Source organism: Xenopus tropicalis, chromosome 10 (genome assembly GCF_000004195.4).
Source record: "Xenopus tropicalis strain Nigerian chromosome 10, UCB_Xtro_10.0, whole genome shotgun sequence".
NCBI classification, from domain to species: domain Eukaryota; kingdom Metazoa; phylum Chordata; class Amphibia; order Anura; family Pipidae; genus Xenopus; species Xenopus tropicalis.
In genome coordinates this window covers 10,204,263-10,225,349 of record NC_030686.2, presented here as the reverse complement: position 1 = coordinate 10,225,349, position 21,087 = coordinate 10,204,263, and the positions used below count along the sequence as shown (strand labels likewise).

The 21,087-nt window shown below is 48.5% G+C and overlaps 1 protein-coding gene across 2 annotated transcripts in view; it reads right to left on the bottom strand.

The window, feature by feature from the left end:
* fbxl20 (F-box and leucine-rich repeat protein 20) overlaps positions 1 to 14,533 on the bottom strand; it is a 34,849-nt gene extending 20,316 nt beyond the window's left edge. For both annotated transcript variants that reach the window (XM_004918674.4, XM_002940938.5), the window contains exon 1: positions 14,112 to 14,533. In XM_004918674.4, the coding sequence (XP_004918731.1) occupies positions 14,112 to 14,390 (279 nt within the window). In that variant the 5' untranslated portion in view covers positions 14,391 to 14,533. The remainder of the gene's footprint in view (positions 1 to 14,111) is intronic.
* Between the last annotated feature and the right edge of the window lie 6,554 nt (positions 14,534 to 21,087).

Below are 21,087 nucleotides of genomic sequence, written 5' to 3'. Positions count from 1 at the left end.
ATACAGACACAGAAAGATAAAATGTCTCTCCCCCAGAGCATGAATAAAAGATTTTTAAAAATGCATAAAGTCTATTTTCCCTTTAAACAGGGCCATGCCCGAGCTGTGTGACTGTAAGCCCCCACATCCCCCAGCCTTGCTCACTATATCCCATGCACTTACAATGTGCGCTTTCATGCAGCTTTATATTGGGTTTAGTTAGCACATTTAATGACTTGTTGATTATGTAAATGAAATTCTTCTGCCGCAGATCAGTGTGTGATTGTGCAGTGACGCAGCCCGTAACGGACGTCAGGTTATTGAAATGCTAGGCCCATAGATCTGCATGTCCCCAGACTAAACCAGACCCGTCTCTCTTATTGCATTTTTCATAATCGCATTTCAACTCACAAGGAAGTTTAAAAGGGCAGTTTTATAATTCAGTTTCGCTTTTAACTCTCGAGTCACTGTACGTGCAGCCGAAGGGAAGGAATGGGCTATGGGTGCCAGGAGGGACTGTGCGGTTCATATAAGGTAACACTCCCTGTGCCCTCAGAAATGTTACCTCCTTGCGGGGATATGTTCCAGCTGTCTGGCTACAATGGCTGATCATCTGCATTATACAGGCACCTAGGCGGCAGTTTTGCCTGTAATCTGGAGGGATGCAAGGCTGAGAATTCTGTACACCAGTGTCCTACCTCAGTACTTGGGAAGGGTTAATGGCAGAGCCAGGGGTGTGTGTGTCACATTGAGACCAACATCACCGAGCAAGACAGTAAATCGCTAGCTAGGGCAGGAACGGCAATTACAAATATAACAAACAATGTACTTGCCAGTAAATCTGTAATTCCCTACGATTCCCCCACCTCTCTGCACAGTAAAGGTGGCCATACACGGGAAGATTTCATCTGCCAATTCGGGTCCTTTAGACCGATTCTGCACATACCCGACCAACATCTGGCATTAAATTAGCTAGATCTCGATCATGCAGGTTTGATTTTCCGTTGGATCAGGGGCCACTTTGGCTCGTTGATGCAGTCCTTGGACCGACGGGGCCTATGCCCACCATTGTCATTTGATCATTTGGCCTCAGGGCCTAACAACTGAATTATCCCAATATCTGCCACCTTAGGTGCCCATATCGGGAGAAGATCTCCTCCTCCCTTACCCAAGTTCTCAATACCTTGATACCTTGAACCGTAAAGTTAGAGAGAGAATACTCAAGAAAGTGTTTCACTACATCAGTTTCAGATTTACATTTGGTATTATTGATATGCTCATGTATTTGGTCTTCCAGGGTCGGACTGGGAGGCGCTGCTGCCCCAGGGGCCCCGCACCCCAAAAGGTACCCCCGTCGGCCGCGTCCCCCGAAGGGGCCCCCACCGCCCGACATGCTCCCCTGAACATGCTTAAGTGAAACACGTCAGAGGAGACCCGGTGGGTTCCGTCGGCCCAGTCTCGAAACCCCTTACCGCTTTTTTTTTTCCCAGCGGCCCAGTGCGACCCTGCTGCCTTCCAAGGCTCTACCTGTCTGTCCTGGGTATTGCTTGTTCTTAAATATTTTTCCCATAAAATTAGAAGAAAAAGTTATGCACCTACGAGCACCAGATCGAAAAGAACCTTTAAACCTAAGCCACAATTAATTTTCATTGGAAGGAGTATGAATATCACTTGGAGACAAGATATTCCCAAGAGTACGGGATTTTCTAGAAACAAAATAACAGCCCGTTTGTAAAACCCGACCCAATAAAGCATCGGTTTGTAAAACAGCCATATTTTTCTTCATTATTTTCCCTGTTTCACTGCATTGTGCCCTAAAAATCAATACACAGGTAACAGGATTACCTGAACCTTTAGTAATGGAGCACACAGGAGGAGAATCTAATTGATTCCCAATGGACAAATTCTTTAAGGATTAAAAGGTGGCCATACACTTAAAGATCCGCTCGCTTGGTGAGGTCGCCAAGCGAGCGGATCTTCTCCCAATACCCCCACCTACGGGTGGGGGATATCAGGCAAATGCAGGCCCCTAGGGCCAAACGATCGAAAAACTGCAATGGGGGCAGTCGGTTCGGCGACAGCATCAACAAGCCAATGCAGCCCCCGATCTTACTGAATCTTTTAACCTGCCCAATCGATATCTGGCCAATTTCAGGCCAGATGTTGGTCGGGCAGGCCCCTCGGTTCTGCCCCTACACAGGCTGATACGCTGCCGAATTGGTCTTAGGGACCCATATCGGCAGCTACAATCGGCCCGTGTATGGGGACTTTTAGTAACCAAAACATCTTGAGATAAAGGGTATTTGGACAAAGAAGAAGAGGAAATAACAATTTTCGATATCATTTAAACAGAGTGGTATGTGAAATCCAATTAAGCCCTAATTAAGTCAAATCATTTAAGTCAGAACATAACCATCTGAGGCAAAGGAACTGGCTGGTCGGACTGGGGGGTGCAGTGCCCACCGGGCTTCTGCCTTGGGGGCCCCTGCACCCCACAATGGCCCCCACCGCAGCCTTTCAAACTCCCCCCCACTGACCATAAAAAAAATAAGGTAATTGACGTAACAACCTTAAAATTGTATATAATTACGATAATAATTAATACGATTAATGTTGTTTGTTACATAATTGACACATTTTTGACATGAGCTCATTCAATTCAATTGACCCAATTTAGAATTGGTGCATAAACACTGAAGGAAATTCCAATAAATACAGACATATCCGATTCCTCAGACTGAAAGAAAACCATTTTACTCTGATAAACCAATTCCCAACATCCCTTAAAGGAGAACTAAACCCTAAAAAACTTAATATGGCTAAAAAGGCCATATTTTATATACTATACTTATTGCACCAGCCTACAGTTTCAGCCTCTCAATAGCAGCGACAATCCAGGACTTCATAGGATCTGTCACAGGGGCTCCCTATCTGGGAAAGTGTCTGCGACACTGCACATGCTCAGTACGCTCTGGTTAGCTGGTGAGAAGATGAGCTGAGGGGTCGTTGCAAATTATCAAGCAGAAAATGAGGCTGTCCTGTTATATAAACTGGTTCTACGGGGGTGATTATTACAATTCTGATGCTAACTGCACTGATTTCTAAGCTGCCATGTAAGAATTATCTGAATGAATTACAAATCGACCTTATATTGTGACATTTATACAATATTTATACATATATACAGTATATAGTGTGCCATTTATATTCTATATATATACAGTATAGTGTGAGTGGGCCCCTAAGCTCAGGTAAGTGCCAGCAGCACAGAGTATGGGCAGGGAATCAGCAGAAAAGAAGATGGGGGGCTACTGGGGCATCTTTGGGGCACAGATCTTCCCTGCTAAAGGGCTGTGGGTGCCTTGGGCTGGTACAGAAGCCCAAAACATAATGTACAACATTTCTGGCCTACTTCTAGCTGACGATATTGGCCAAAAAGACTGGCCTGCCCGACCGACACATGGCCTGAAATCAGGCAGATCTCGATCAGGCAGGTTTGATTTTTTTCTTCAGATTGGGGACGAAATCAGCTCGTTGATGAGGCCCTTGAACCAACGGGGCCTATACCCACCATTCTAATTTGATCGTTTGGCCCCAGGTGCAAACGAACAAATTAGCTCAATATCGTCCACCCATAGGTGGGGATATCAGGAGAAGATCCGCTCGCTTGGCATGTAAGGCCTTTAGTTAGGCTTTAGTTCTCCTTTAAGGTTACAGTAGCTGCAACCCCTCCCTCACATCGTTTCACAGTGAAGTGATAGATTTAAAGTCCCCCTACTTGCCATAGGAGGAGGTGCAAATATCTGCTGTGACCCTAATGGATGTTGGGAAATGTCCCTTGGACCGATTCGGCAGCTTATCGGCCCGTGTATGGGCAGAACCGAGCGGCCTGGAATTGGCCAGATCTCGATCGGCCGGGTTAGAATATCAAGTCGGATCAGGGACCGCATCGGCTCGTTGATGCGGTCCCTGAACAGACTGCCCCATTGCCGCAAATGTAATCCGATCGGTTTGCCCCAGGGCCAAACGATCGGATTATTTTTTTTTTAAGCTACTTGCTACCCGATATCGCCCACCCGACATCGCCAAGCGAGCGGATCTTATAGTGTATGGGCACCTTTAGTAAGTACGGGCAGGGGGGGTCGATCAATCTAATACAGTCCTGGCCAGTCTTTCTAATTTGGAAAACTAGGCAGGCAGTTTTGACCCAGACAGTTCTCCAGAAAACCAGGCTGTCCGGGTCAGTACCAGGCAGGGGGAACCATATGCGTAAAAAATAAGAAAAAGGAAATTTTTCTTGGCTGTTCAGACAGTGTTTATGTATCTTTTCTTATGGTCGGACTGGGGTGTGAAATGCCCACCGGGACTGCTACCTCAGGGCCCCCCCTGCGTGTGTAACTTAAACTTCACCATGATAGTGGGAGGGCAGCAGGGAGCAGGACTAGGTATTTGGGGCCCACTGGGTTTTTTCCTGGCCCAGACTGACCCTTCCTTTCTACTACTCGTGCTTATGTCAAAAAGGGCACAGTACCATATAACGTGTCACATCTGATATGGAAGAGGCTTTTGTTTCTGCTACAGCCCCTGCGCATCTGAAGCAGAGTTTGTTTGTTCTTCTATATTTGCCCAGCGCAACATAGTGTAGAATTCCAGGTATGCATATCTCAGGCCTTTACTTGGTTACCATTTGGACTCCCAAAAATAAATCCCAGATACAAATGGATGGACTGGGGGGGGGATCAAAGGGATGTTTCTCATCGGAGCAATAAATAACCAGAGTTTAAGGTTACAGATTCCCAGAGCCAATAGAGATGCTACATGCCATAGAGATTCTACTGTAAACATGTCAACGGCCATTTATTATTTCAATAACTCTAATAAATCCCCTTCCCTTGTTTCCTTTTGCCTGTGTAGCCAGTAGTGCAGGCACTTGTATCTGTTTACTATCTGTTCCTCGAAGTGTTTAAATATATACATACATTTCCTTTATTCGTATACAGCTTTACTAAGGCTATGGATGAACAGTGTTTCAGTCGGACTTATTTCTGACCAAGGAACATCGTGCAAAGGGCAAATTTCCAACAAAAGTTGGAACTACATGACCCACAATGCATTTCACTGTGATGTTCCTTTCCTCATTGACATCATGTGTGCAGCAGGGGATTGTGGGATTGGGAGGAAAATGGATTTTCTGACACCCTGCGGGCAGTGTTGGGGGTTTGGACATTGAAGTTGAACAACCTCTTTAAGAGCCATTTACTGCCTATTTCTGTATGGTACACACTCTGCAGCCTGGAGACTCTGCTCAGATGAATTTAATGCAAGTGCAAAGTATTAGGGCTAATGGATACCAGTCTTGACCCTCTGGCAATTATAAGGTTACCTTAGTAGGTTAACATTGTAGAGTGTAAGCTCTTTTGGGCAGGGCTCTCTTCACCTCTTGTATCGGTTATTGATTGCTTTATATGTTACTCTGTATGTCCAATGTATGAAACCCACTTATTGTACAGCGCTGCGGAATATGTTGGCGCTTTATAAATAAATGTTAAGGTAAGACTTGCACCAGTGCATTGGAAGCTAACGCCATTTAGGCCCGGATTGGAATTCCTAATAGGCCCTGGCATTTTAAAGGGTACTTCGCCCTGAAGTACATTATAGAATGGCCAATTTTAAGCAACTTTTCACTTGGTCTTACTAATTTATTTGTTATAGTTTTTGAATGATTTGCCGCCTTCTTCAAACAGGGGTCACTGACCCCGGCAGCCAGAAATCTATTGCTCTGTGAGGCTGCAGTTTTATTGTTATTGTTACTTTTTATTCCTTATCTTTCTATTCAGCCCTTCTCCTGTTCATATTCCAGTCTCTCATTCAAACCACTGCCTGATTGCTAAGGTAAGCAAGACCCTAGCAACCCGATGCCAGCCCCCCTTACCCACTCGTACCTTTTCCACATCAGAGAGGGTCCTGGGGGGCCGCATTGCTAGTGCAGAGGAGCTTTTGCACTTTCTGCCCTAGAAGAGCCGATTTCCCGTTTCGGCTTTTTGCTGCTCCTGGTAACTAATTGCTCTCTGCTGCCTGAGGCGAGGTTCTTACCCTCTCACCATGGCAGGAACGGCGCTGCTCTCTACATCATACTAACAACACCTTTAGGGTAAGAACCCATGAAGCAAGTTATGGTCCCCATACACGGTAAGATCCGCTCGGGTGGGCGATATCGGGGAGCTTGAAGTTAAAAAAAAAAAATAATAATCCGATCGTTTGGCCCATGCGGTCCCCGATCCGACTGGATTTTCTAACCTGGCCGATCAATATCTGGCCAATTTCAGGCCAGATATCAGTCGGCCAGGCCCCTTGTTTCTGCCCCTACATGGGCCGATAAGCTGCCGAGTCGGTCCAAGGGACCAATATCGGCAGCTTCTATCGGCCCGTGTATGGGGACCTTTAGTCGCCTGTGATAGCAGAGATCTATAGCAGGCGACTAACTTGCTCCGTGGGTTTTTACCCTTAAGTGCTGTTAAATTAGCTGGAGACTTGTAGTTGCCACCAGGAGCCGATATGATCTGGCCTTAAGGGGTTAATCAGATGCCACATTGCTGGGCCCTGTGGTTAAACTGCTTTTCACCTTTATAAAACGGTTTCCAAGAGACAGGAGACTGGCCCTCTAGGCTGCAGTGCCCTCAATCTACTTCCTCCTGATCAATAACAGCAGTCTGGGTATGATTTACAGCTGACTTTGCTATACAGAACAATGCTGTACAGACACTTCTTTTTCTAGGGAAGAAAACACTCTGCCATTATGCTCGCATGGAAGCAATAACTAATCTGCTTGGCTGAAAAACAGGAAGAATGTGAAATCCAATCAAGCAAGAGCGCAGCATTTAGAGAGAACAAATACAGCCTGGCCCAGGTATACAATGTGCTGACACAATCACAGCCATTAGAGAGGGTGAGGGTCATATCCAAATGAAAATCCAGGACTGAGTGTCGGACTGGGACCCCAGGGGCCCACCAGAAAACCTTACACCCTAGGCCAGGGGTGGGCAAACTACGGCCCGCGGGCCACATCCAGCCCGTTTACCTTTTTAATCCGGCCCGCCGACTCCTGATTGGTTGCGCCCCGTGCGTGCGCGTGACGTCAGAACGCATGGGGCGCAACCGTATAAAACTTCAGATGCAGCGGGAGCCGGGGGACTGACACAGCCGGAGGAGGCAGAAGGTTGCTGGAGCATGGAGCCAAATGAAGCTGTAGGTCGCTTGGGGGGAGCTGGTGGGAGGAGGATGATGGGAAGAACGCTGGGGGGAGCTGCAGGATGCTGGGGCAGAGCTGAAGGATGCTGGGGAGTGGAGCTTGAGGATGCTTGGTGGGATGCTGAGGGGTGAGCTGAAGGATGCTGGGGTGGGGAGCTGCAGGATGCTGGGTGGGAGCTGAGAGGCCCCGTGATTTCTAATGGCGGCCCTGGGCATAACGCTGGTCCGGCCCGGCCCGGGCCGTCTGTAAGTCAATGTGGCCCCTGAGCCAAAAAGTTTGCCCACCCCTGCCCTAGGCCCACTCTCCAAACTATTTTTCCTCCTCTCCTCACCCAACCTCTTTATTCTCCAAGACTCTTATTTACACACTAATATCTATTCTTCCATTTATTTCTCCACTTTGTTCCCATTCAGAAATAGGGAATGACCATGAAACAGGCCAAATGATCAGGAGCAGGAGGGCCCACTGACACCTGGGCCCCCCAGGAGTTTTCCAGGATGGAGTTATCTATTCCTAAGGTCACATAAAGCGGTTATTGCACCCTCAAAGCAACAGAAAGTGTAGAATACGCTACTATCACCAGTGCCCAGGGTCGGACTGTGCCGGCGGGCATAGTAAAAAAAAATAAATAAAACACACTCAGTGGGCCCTGCCAGCCCAGACCCGATCCCCAGAGCTCCCAATGGCTGCCGTTCTCCCTTTCCACCCGAAAGTAACTATATTACAAGAGCGCTCAGGGATGGGGGTTGGGTGGGCAGCGGGGGGGGTCTCTTGGGGGGTGCGGGGGCCTCAACAGGAGCCCCTTTGGGCACTATGGGGCCTCTGGGGTGGCAGTCCAGATGGACCCTGCACCCCTCAGTCCAACCCTGCCAGTGCCCAATGCCTTTGGCTACAATGGCACCCGTTTGGCTACAACAGGGTCAGAATTAGGGGTAGGCAGGAGAGGCACTACCTAGAGCACAATGGTGGGGGGGCACTAGGAACTTAACTCTTATGTTGCCTGTTTGTTCGGGCACTATGAACCACAAGCACACGCAGTTAAGAAAGGGCCAAGGTGGGCAGCTGGGTGGCCAAGGGTGCCCGACCAGCTTTGCCCATCACTGGGCTACAATGACACCTGCCTGTCAGCGCAAAAGGCAATATATTTTTTCACAGCCCCACTCAGGTGTTATATTTCTTGGATGTGACATTTTCCCCGATTATTTATTAAGCGCCAACATAACCCGCAGCGCTGTACAATAAGTGGGTTACATACATTGGACATACAGAGTAACATATAAAGCAACCAATAACCGATACAAGAGGAGAAGAGAGCCCTGCCCAAAAGAGCTTACACTCTACAAGATGATACATTTACACATTTAGGAGATTTTCATTTCTGGGTGTTAAGTGCCCAAAGAATACAAATCAGCAGATACACAATACGTGCCGACTATACGACCAATTTCCATAGTAAGAAAATTATTAGAATTAGGAGCCCACTCACTGTCCAAAACTATTTTATCTGTATGTGTATGGCCAGCTTAAGCCGAGATAGTAAAGAAGCAATTTCTCGAACAACCAGGTTCTCAATTAACGCAAAGTCTTCCCCCTCCATAGGGCTGTACCAACCCCTCCTGGCCCAGGAACATGTATAAGGTACAATTGGAGCATTAGTTCCCTACTACACTACTCTGTGACATTATTATATAGGATATAGCTCAGTATGAGGATTTGGTATCAGCTCCTTTACACCCAAACTTGTGCAGCAGAACTATAATGAGGCTATACATGAAGTCCAACCACTTTTTAATTTCAATTTTAGGTCACTTTTAATACAACTAAGGACCATTGCATTAAAAAGGCCACTTTAATTAACAAACAAAAGAGGAATAGCCCAGGTCCCAGCAGAACAGGGGCCCAGCCACCAACCATTCAACCTGTACTAACCTCCCCCCATGAATAACAGAATTTGCTTTCCAACTGCCCTGTCACGTTACCTTTGTATTTATTTTCTTTACATTTTTATCTTTGACTATGTTTTAGATAAAAACTGCCTTATTCCCCTTAATCTCCTGCAGGCCAGGCCGTTCCACTTATAGACTTTTCATTTTATATTCTAAGACAAAGTTATTTTGCTTCTTATTCAGCAGCTCTCCAGTTTGACATTTCGGCAGCTATCTGGTTGCTAGGGTCTTTTATTTACCTTAGCAACCAGGCATCGGTTTGAATGACGGACTGGAACATGAATAGGCGAGGGGTCAAACAGGAAGATAAAGCCGTACATAGTAACAATAACAATAAAATTGTAGCCTTGCAGAACAATAGGTTTTGGCTGCCGGGGTCAGTGACCCCCATTTGAAAGCTGGAAAGAAGTAAAAGAAAGTAAAAAAAAAACACCAATTACAATAGGACATTTGATAACATAGTAAAAGTGAACAACGCTTTATTCTGAGCACTTTTTTCCAGTTCAGTTGGGCTTAGACACCAGGAATCAAGACTTGTTTCGGTTCCTCTCTCTCTTTTATTTATTCATTTTGACACCTAAAGACTCACTGACTCAGTAACCGATTTAATTTCTTTTTCTAATTTCATTTCTTGATACATTTCGTATCTTTGGCCATGCAGAGTAGAATCCCTGAGTTCCATGATACAATCAATACAATAGTTGCTAACGTTTTCACAGATGCTGCGGAGAGTTGTATCAACTAATGCAGCGAATTGTAACAGAGGCTTCCCTATGGATTAGTGAGCTGCTACACTGGGACACCTGAGAGAGGAGCGACGGAGTGTAAACTTCTATACTGGGAACCAGAGCGAGAGAAAACTCTGCATCCTATACTGCATATACTGACCCCTTTACCCCAATTTCCATATACTGACCCCCTAACCCCACCCATTACACCCTCTACCTGCTTTGGCAATGGTAAATGTATTTGGTCCTGCTAATAAAGCTCATTTGATTTGAGAGAGAGAGACGGGGAAAAAAGAAAAAGAAAGAAAGAAAGCACATCTGAACTTAAAAAAAAAAAAACAACAAAAATCCCTGCAGTAAATACAAACATTAGCACATTAATCACATTAGCAGAAAGTTACACTATGATAACAAGTTAGTGTTACATGGTCAGAGACACAGGGGGACACAGGTCCCTGTCCGTAGGGCTTACAATCATTACAAAAGTACAGATCCTAAACAAGAACATGATGTTCTATTGAGTCAGATTTTGGACCTTATAGCATACAGCCCTAATACAAAGAAATATGTGCATGGAGCTGGGTTAGGGCAGTACTGCCACCAATCTGTTGGGCCATGGGGGGCTGCTGGGGCCCACCATTGGGATCCATGCCCTGTACCCAGCAGTACTGCCCCCAATCTGTTGGGCCAGGGAGGGCTGCTGGGGCCCACCATTGGGATCCATGCCCTGTACCCAGCAGTACTGCCACCAATCTGTTGGGCCAGGGAGGGCTGCTGTGGCCCACCATTGGGATCCATGCCCTGTACCCAGCAGTACTGCCCCCAATATGTTGGGCCAGGGAGGGCTGCTGGGGCCCACCATTGGGATCCTTGCCCTGTGCCCAGCAGTACTGCCACCAATCTGTTGGGCCAAGGGGGCTGCTGGGGCCCACCATTGGGATCCTTGCCCTGTGCCCAGCAGTACTGCCACCAATCTGTTGGGCCAAGGGGGCTGCTGGGGCCCACCATTGGGATTCATGCCCTGTACCCAGCAGTACTGCCACCAATCTGTTGGGCCAGGGAGGGCTGCTGGGGCCCACCATTGGGATCCTTGCCCTGTGCCCAGCAGTACTGCCACCAATCTGTTGGGCCAAGGGGGCTGCTGGGGCCCACCATTGGGATCCTTGCCCTGTGCCCAGCAGTACTGCCACCAATCTGTTGGGCCAAGGGGGCTGCTGGGGCCCACCATTGGGATCCATGCCCTGTACCCAGCAGTACTGCCACCAATCTGTTGGGCCAGGGAGGGCTGCTGGGGCCCACCATTGGGATCCTTGCCCTGTGCCCAGCAGTACTGCCACCAATCTGTTGGGCCAAGGGGGCTGCTGGGGCCCACCATTGGGATCCTTGCCCTGTGCCCAGCAGTACTGCCACCAATCTGTTGGGCCAAGGGGGCTGCTGGGGCCCACCATTGGGATCCATGCCCTGTACCCAGCAGTACTGCCACCAATCTGTTGGGCCAGGGGGGGCTGCTGGGCCCACCATTGGGATCCATGCCCTGCAGTACCGGCAACTAATGAAACAAGTCCATCTACATATACTGCGTTTTTATTTAAGGGGGGGAAGCCTTTCAATAGCAGAAGTCGCCATACAGGATCTTGGCAAACTCGGGCAAGATCTAGGCTCCAGCTTGGCAAGTTCTTGGCCTGGGCTTAAAGGGGTTGTTCACCTTAACAGTTAATACTTTTAGTATGATATAGATAATGATATTCTGAGACAATTTGCAAATGGTCTTTATTTTGTATTATTTGCGGTTTTTGAATTATTTTGCTTTATATTCAGCAGCTTTCTGCCTGGATTCGCCCGATATTGCCCACCCGTAGGTGGGGTATATCGGGAGAAGATCCGCTCGCTTGGCAACATCACCAAGCGAGCAGATCTGAAGGTGTATGGGGACCTTAAGTGTAAACGGCGATATATATCTATATCTGTTAGTGCTTTTAAGAGGGGCCTGGATGAGTTTTTGAACAAGCAGAATATCCAAGGCTATTGTGATACTAATATCTACAGTTAGTAGTAGTGTTTGTATATATAGTTTATGTATGTGAGTGTATAGATTGGTAGGTATAGGGTGTGGGTGCTGGGTTTACTTGGAAGGGTTGAACTTGATGGACTCTGGTCTTTTTTCAACCCTATGTAACTTGTAATTTTGGAGAGACTCGGAGGAGGTTTTGCATGTTATTCTATACAGACATATGCCTGCTTTAGCGATTGATTTAAGTAACCCATAACCCTGCACACTGTTTGTAAAGGAAACCGGGTTCTCCATGAGTTTAAACTTACTCTCTACCTGAGCTGAAACAACCTGAATGAATTACGGTTCTATATCTATTTACATTTTGGATACATGTAACGTTCTCCAGTCACAGACTTACTAGATCGTTACGCTTGGAAGAATGTATACAGATCGCTACTTTGGGAATAATGTAATGTTCTTTGGTTTTTGCCTGCAGCTTGATTAGATTGTTACATTTAAGTAACAATTTAGTCATTTAGCAACATTGCTACACAAATGGAGATTAGTCCTGATATAATTTACCATTTGAGGTCTTTTCAGGCCCCTTTGGAGCCTACGGGGGTTGTGATTTGTTATATGTGTGTTCTTCTAATGTATTTATACTCTGTGTATGAGGGGATGGCTTCCATGTTAAAGCTGCCATGTTGCTTGCTTCTTAAATAATGAATGTGTTTAACAGAATGGCCTTTACTCATTTACCCATGCCTCAGTAAACCAGTCCCTGTACCTATTAACCAGCCCTGTCTGCCATCAGACTTTTTCATGTTATATTAGATTTCCAGTGAGTGTGTATACAGGTGGTGTCCTGGATAAGCAGCTGCGTAACCAGCTGGTGTGAGTGGCTCAGAATAATGGCAGCTCAGATGTTTAACATTGTTCCCAGAGAAAACAATGAGTGACACAAAACCCCATTTCAGAGGGTCAGTCGTGCAACACATTCCCATCATACACAGCAGCCAAGAATCCACCGAACCCTGTCCCGTACAGCAGCCGGGGGTGACACTGGGCCCCGTCCCGTACAGCAGCCGGGGGTGACACTGGGCCCCGTCCCGTACAGCAGCCGGGGGTGACACTGGGCCCCGTCCCGTACAGCAGCCGGGGGTGACACTGGGCCCCGTCCCGTACAGCAGCCGGGGGTGACACTGGGCCCCGTCCCGTACAGCAGCCGGGGTGACACTGGGCCCCGTCCCGTACAGCAGCCGGGGTGACACTGGGCCCCGTCCCGTACAGCAGCCGGGGGTGACACTGGGCCCCGTCCCGTACAGCAGCCGGGGGTGACACTGGGCCCCGTCCCGTACAGCAGCTGGGGGTGACACTGGGCCCCATCCCATGGATCAGCTGAGTGTGAGTGACACTGGGCCCCATGGATCAGCTGAGTGTGAGTGACAGTGGGCCCCATCCCATGGATCAGCTGAGTGTGAGTGACAGTGGGCCCCATCCCATGGATCAGCTGAGTGTGAGTGACAGTGGGCCCCATGGATCAGCTGAGTGTGAGTGACACTGGGCCCCATGGATCAGCTGAGTTTGAGTGACAGTGGGCCCCATGGATCAGCTGAGTGTGAGTGACAGTGGGCCCCATGGATCAGCTGAGTGTGAGTGACAGTGGGCCCCATGGATCAGCTGAGTGTGAGTGACAGTGGGCCCCATGGATCAGCTGAGTGTGAGTGACAGTGGGCCCCATCCCATGGATCAGCTGAGTGTGAGTGACAGTGGGCCCCATCCCATGGATCAGCTGAGTGTGAGTGACAGTGGGCCCCATCCCATGGATCAGCTGAGTGTGAGTGACAGTGGGCCCCATCCCATGGATCAGCTGAGTGTGAGTGACACTGGGCCCCATGGATCAGCTGAGTGTGAGTGACACTGGGCCCCATGGATCAGCTGAGTGTGAGTGACACTGGGCCCCATGGATCAGCTGAGTTTGAGTAACAGTGGGCCCCATCCCATGGATCAGCTGAGTGTGAGTGACAGTGGGCCCCATGGATCAGCTGAGTGTGAGTGACAGTGGGCCCCATGGATCAGCTGAGTGTGAGTGACAGTGGGCCCCATGGATCAGCTGAGTGTGAGTGACAGTGGGCCCCATGGATCAGCTGAGTGTGAGTGACAGTGCCCCCCCATACAAGGGGCCCCACAGGGCCACAGCTGCCCCCCCAACTCACCTCAAACCGGCTCTTGGTCACTCCGTTCATGTCTCTCCTCATTGGGGCGGCTGTGTGTGTAACCAGGTGCTGGGGGCCCTTCTCCCCCGAGTTCCCCGGCTCACAGCGGATGTAGTGGGGCCCGATGGGAGGGGGTGCCGTTACGGAGGGTCCCGGCCCCTGGGCGCGGAAGTGCCAGTGTGTGGGCACCGGGTATTCAGGCAGCTCTCCTGTCTCCCAGGCCTTTAACTTCTGCCCAAAACAATAACACCCGCACCTGCCAGCATCGGCGCCTCTCATTGGTCCGGGGCGGCGGAATGGGGGCGTGTCTTTGGAGCTGACAGCTGATCGGAGCCGCGGCGGCACACCGGAGCGCTGAGGCACAGACAGCGACTGAAGCAGCACTTAACCCCTTCCCTGCCCCCACTGAGCTCTCCCTAGCCCCTAGGGACTGTTCCCCTGGGGACCCACTAGCTCCTCCCCCTTTTGTTCGCCCTGCCGTCCAATCACAGCTGAAGTAGAGGCATTTAAACGTGACGTCATTACAGCGGGAATGGTACGAAATGGGGGCTTTCTAGCCGGTTGCGGCGATCTGGCAGTTTATGGGGAAATCGCACAGGCTTGAACGGATCCTATTAATAGTTATCTACGGACCAATGTGTTACTGAGTTGCTAATACTTAAATGTTGCTTTTAATTGTAACAATCGCTTAGAGCCGGTCCGTGTATTGCGGTTGTTACAAATGTAAGCGATCTGCCCGTAACGTAGTTACCATTCCAATAACTGCAACATTGTATCATTGCGACAATCGTGAGAAGCGGAGCCCAGGTTCGTTCAGCTGGTTTAAGTTTGTAAATTCTACATTACAGGGAATATCCAAGCTTATTTTGTACGATGTCCCGGCAATTATATCGGCCAATCCCTGAAGCGAATACACAGGAGCCACATTTAAATAGAAAAAGAGTTGGGGAGCAACATAAGCATTAAAAAGGTTCCTGGGGTGCAAATAAGGGCTGTGATTGGCTACTTAATAGCCCCTATGGGGACTGGCAGCCTACAGAAGGCTCTGATTGGTTTTTATTCAACCAAAACTTGCCCCCAAGTCAGGAATTCAAAAATAACTGCCTGGTTTGGGGGCACTGAGAGCAACATCCAAGGGGTTGGGGAGCAACATGTTGCCCCTGAGCCACTGGTTGGGGATCCCTGGGGTAGATATAGTGTCTAGTGTTCACATAATGCTCTATAGCATTTATGTGTATGTGTTAATAAAATAACTTTGATTTTACTATAACACCTGAGCTTGACATCTACTCTACTACTACTCTACTGGAGTTCCGGAGTGCCTGCCTACTTCAATTTGCTTGTTCCGATTGGGCAAATTGGCATATCTGGGGCCCTGAATGTCTATGGCATCTTACAGAAGCCCCTCTGGCATTTGCCAGAACCCACAGATTGCTAGTCCGGGCCTGTATCTATTCTTCCCTCCTTCATAGTGGAGAATTATTAGTTCTGGACTGGGATTCAAAATAGGCCCTGGCATTCCCAGTACCCACAGGCCCAAACAGCCCCCCCAGCCCAATAAATAGTGACTGTCTGTGGCACCTTACAGCCCCCCTGGCATTCCCAGTACCCAGAGGCACAAACAGCCCTCCAGCCCAATAAATAGTGACTGCCTATGGCACCTTACAGCCCCCCTGGCATTCCCAGTACCCAGAGGCCCAAACAGCCCCCCCAGCCCAATAAATAGTGACTGTCTGTGGCACCTTACAGCCCCCCTGGCATTCCCAGTACCCAGAGGCACAAACAGCCCTCCAGCCCAATAAATAGTGACTGTCTATGGCACCTTACAGCCCCCCTGGCATTCCCAGTACCCAGAGGCACAAACAGCCCTCCAGCCCAATAAATAGTGACTGTCTATGGCACCTTACAGCCCCCCTGGCATTCCCAGTACCCAGGGCCGGATTTCTATCCGGTGCGCCCCGAGGCCGCCCCTGTGGGAGTCCCCCATGCGCATGCGCAAACGCGCACCCCAGTGCGCATGCGCAAACGCGCACCCCAGTGCGCATGCGCAAACGCGCCCCCAGTGCGCATGCGCAAAGCGCCAGCTCCTCATTGCGCATGCGCGAACGCTCTTTTTAACTCCCATACAGAGCAGTGGGGAGAGGTCCCGACTGCTCCGTATGGGAGCAAAATTTAAAAATGTTCTTGCGGCGGGGCGGCATGCCGCCCCTAAACTTCTGCCGCCCTAGGCCCGGGCCTTTGTGGCCTCTCCACAAATCCGGGCCTGCCAGTACCCAGAGGCACAAACAGCACCCCCCCCCAGCCCAATAAATAGTGACTGTCTATGGCACCTTACAGCCCCCCTGGCATTCCCAGTACCCAGAGGCACAAACAGCCCCCCCAGCCCAATAAATAGTGACTGTCTATGGCACCTTACAGCCCCCCTGGCATTCCCAGTACCCAGAGGCACAAACAGCCCCCCCAGCCCAATAAATAGTGACTGTCTGTGGCACCTTACAGCCCCCCTGGCATTCCCAGTACCCAGAGGCACAAACAGCCCCCCCCAGCCCAATAAATAGTGACTGTCTGTGGCACCTTACAGCCCCCCTGGCATTCCCAGTACCCAGAGGCACAAATAGCCCCCCCAGCCCAATAAATAGTTACTGCCTATGGCACCTTACAGCCCCCCTGGCATTCCCAGTACCCAGAGGCACAAATAGCCCCCCCAGCCCAATAAATAGTTACTGCCTATGGCACCTTACAGCCCCCTGGCATTCCCAGTACCCAGAGGCACAAACAGCCCCCCCAGCCCAATAAATAGTGACTGTCTGTGGCACCTTACAGCCCCCCTGGCATTCCCAGTACCCAGAGGCACAAACAGCCCCCCAGCCCAATAAATAGTGACTGTCTGTGGCACCTTACAGCCCCCCTGGCATTCCCAGTACCCAGAGGCACAAACAGCCCCCCCAGCCCAATAAATAGTTACTGCCTATGGCACCTTACAGCCCCCCTGGCATTCCCAGTACCCAGAGGCACAAACAGCCCCCCCAGCCCAATAAATAGTGAGTGTCTGTGGCACCTTACAGCCCCCCTGGCACCAGGCAAGCATTCCCCCACCAGGGCTAATAATCCTGGCACTGTTTGCCCCATGTGGCTCTAAGTTCTATATTAACATGAGCTGAAGTAAGAGTAGGGCCGCTCAATCCCGTGCAAATATGAGCTACATAGGCTTTCTATAGAATAACTTCTCCCCATATGTTTAATTATTATGTGTGTGTATAAGGAAAGAAGGGAAAGTAGATCTTCCTTAAAATGTCACATAGAAGTGGCAGTGTGTGAAGTCACCGCAGGCTAACGGCGGATTAATCCGTATTATCTGCTACGTCTGTATCCTAAAGCCAGACACTAAGAAGATTTGCAGTTGGATTTAAGACAGAAAACATTTCGGTCACCTGTTCAATTGAGTCTTTGGCGGAAGTGCGCACGTTGGGCCCTAGAGGTGACTGACACACCGGGGCCCCCATACAACTAAATGGTCTGACCCGTCTCTGCCCAGCCCTCTGTAAGCACCAATGAGGGACGGATATTGTGGGGAGGTGAACATTTCTAAGAAAGGGGAGCGGAGCAGGTTTAGTTCCCCTTTAAATACACCAGAATAATCACTTTCCCTTCTCACTTTCCCTTTCTCTCAGGGTCGGACTGGGGGTGCAGGGCCCTGCTGGTCATGCCCCCTAATCCCCCCCTAACCCCCCACCCAACATCCTCCCCTGAGCGCACGTAAGTTTAACACATCAGGGGAGGAACGGTAGGGCAGGGGGAGCACCGACGAGGGTCACTGGAGTGATATTCTGGGACAATTTGTAATTGGTCATCCTTTTCTTTTATAATTTATGGTTTTTTAATTATTTTGCTATTTGTTCAGCAGATCTCCAGTTTGGAATTGTAGCTGTTATCTGGTTGCTAGGGTCCAAATTACCTTAGCAACCAGGGACTTACTAAGGTAGAGTTGCAATGAAAGACTGTAATTTGAATAGGAGAGGGCCTGAGTAGAAAGATGAGTAATAAAAAGTAACAATAACAATAACACCGGAGCCTCGCAGAGCAATAGTTTTTTGGCTGCCGGGGTCAGTGACCCCCATTTGAAAGCTGCAAAGAGTTTGAACCAAAAGAAAAGTTGAACCAATTGAAAAGTTGCTTAGAATTAGCCATCCTACAGCATACTAAAAGTTAACTTAAAGGTGAACAACCCTTTAATCAGTGGCTTCTGCTACATTGTCTCAGAAGTCAGAACCAGCAGGGCAGAGAATATGAGGAGTTTGAGAAATACTGCTTTCAATAGCAATTACATCTAGAAATAACCTTTTAGTATGTTATAGAGTCCTTTTCCTAGCAACTTTGCAATTGGTCTTCATTATGTATTTTTTTTTAATTATTTGACATTGCCTCTTTCTATCTTTCAAATGGGGGTCACTGACCCCGGCAGCCAAAAAACTATCACTCAGTGAGGCTACAATGTTATTGTTACTTTTTATCCCATATCTTTCAATGCAGGCCCCTCTACTATTCATATACCAGTCTCTTGTTTAAACCACTGCCTGGTTGCCAGGGTAAATAAGACCTTAGCAACCAGATACCAGACATTTTAAAGGTAGATTTTGATTTTCATTGGGCAGAAAAAGTGTTTTTGGGGGCAGATTCTGTTTATAAGAGAGAGAGGGTAGAGGGCCAATGAACGCTCTGCTCTGCAGGAGAGAGGAACAAGCCCCCGGGCCAGTGTGCAGGGATTGTGCCGACACAATGGACTGTTGCCATGATAAACATACGCACACGATTTACCGTTTGTGTCACCACAAATGACTTGTACGAACCTGTTCTGGCAAGCTAACTGGGACGGACTGGAATTCTCAGCCGGGTCCTGTTTTACAGTAGTTTTACACCAGAATTTTAATATCAGGGTACACCGGGGCCACACACCGGGCCATACGCTGACAGTTATTACTTCCCCTTTATGCACAATGTAACAGACACCCCGATATTCATGCAAGCATAGGGACATGTTGGTAGGATGGGCATCTTATTGAGCATTAATGTCATCCAGGCCCACCCTGGGATTCATAATAGGCCCTGGCACTTCCAGTAGCCAGAGGCCCAAACAGCCCCCAGCAGCCCAATAAATAGTATTTTTTAACCCCCAAATGAATCATTTCCCCACCATCTATAAATTCCCTTTATAAATAAAAGGGGGTACTAACCAGGTACCTTAATTCCAGTGCTGGCCCACTGCTCCCCTCCTCTTCTTTCTGCTTTTCTAGTCTCTCTCTTGTTTCTCTATTCTAATGTCAGCGCCATTTATCCATCCCTCTCCTCCTTCCCTCTCCTCCATTCCCTCTCCTCCATTCCCTCTCCTCCATTCCCTCTCCTCCATTCCCTCTCCTCCATTCCCTCTCCTCCATTCCCTCTCCTCCATTCCCTCTCCTCCATTCCCTCTCCTCCATTCCTTTTCTCATGCACTTCTTTTCTTTCATTCCCACTTTATAGTATTTTTTTCTTTTTCTTTACAGTTTTTTCCAGTTCCTCTCTATATGTGCCCTATTACTAACCCTTTCTGGTCTTTTCTCTTTATTGTTCTATTATTCTTTTTTTACCCATTTTCCCCTTGACTGTTCACTCTTTCCCACTGGGTTCCCCCCCTTTTAATTTTCCCCATTTCTCTTTCCCTTCAGCTTTTCTGCCCCCCCCCCCAGTCACTCTCACCCAATCACATTTTGTGTAATCTCCCCTTCTCGGTGCCAGTAATTTTCCAGTTTGCCCTGTGCAATCTCTGTATCTCTGCCCGCTCCCATTGCACACACACACTGGCTCCTCATGTTTGCTCTGCGGTTCTACTCACCGACACCTTCTCATTCCCCTTTATCTTAACCTGTTGCCCTTCACCCCCATCTTTACCCACATTATCTCACATTCTTCCAGTGTTTAACCCATTCATTTTAGAAGCTTTGCCCAGTGCAGTAATGCCCCTCTCTGCCACCACCACAGCACCTCTCTTATTAATCATATCTATCTGTGTAGCTGGTTCTTTGCTCCCTAATTTCAGAGCACTCAGCCCCCCCCAATGGCTATTATACATATACATACAAATGGTATTCAACCAAAACCTGCCAGGTACAAGTAGTGCTGTACTAATAAATACCGACATACAGTCCATGCGCACACCCAGCTATTCTAACACCTACTGGCCTGTTGGTATGGGCCACATACTACACTGCTCATTGCCTGCTTATATTTAATGACCCACACTTTGTGTATTAATGGTACACCTGGCTATAACTTCGCTAACAGTAGCTCCCTATATAAAGGTCGGCCTATCACACAATATCAGGGTTCCCCCAGTGTCCTGTCAATACACGTAGCCCCCTTGCTTGGGGTGGAGGGGTAACAAGAGGCATTTGCCCCACACCAGCATCAAGAGATTCATGTAAATGCAGTTGGGCCATTGTGCCTCCCTATACAGTTCCATTCCTGTTGTGTTACTGTGTGCCCAGCAGTGCCCCTAGGCAGCTCTTGCTCATAACACAATATATAAATAATTAGGTCTCCTTTTCTTCTACACACATTTGGCTAGACCTTTTCTTACAAGACTTACAAGGCATCTAATTCTGAGATTTTGGGCTAACATTTACTTGCTGGCTTAATTAAGGTTGGAAATATGGCTGATACATTAATATTTTCATTTGCCTGTAACTCGGGGCCAAAGGCTGGACCATGAAGAGGGCTAAACCGGCACCAGTGAAAACCTTCCCTCTAGGGGCCTGCAATGGAGAGGAGGACGAGGCCTGAAGGCCATTTAGGGTAAGTTCTGCATTGAACGTCTATTTGTTCTCCTAAATACTTGAAGAGCAGTTAGAGAGATACTGGATGAGCTAGCTCCTATAGGAACTCTAACCGAACAGCCAATATACCAAATATATAAATGATATGACATTGATATGAGCTTGGG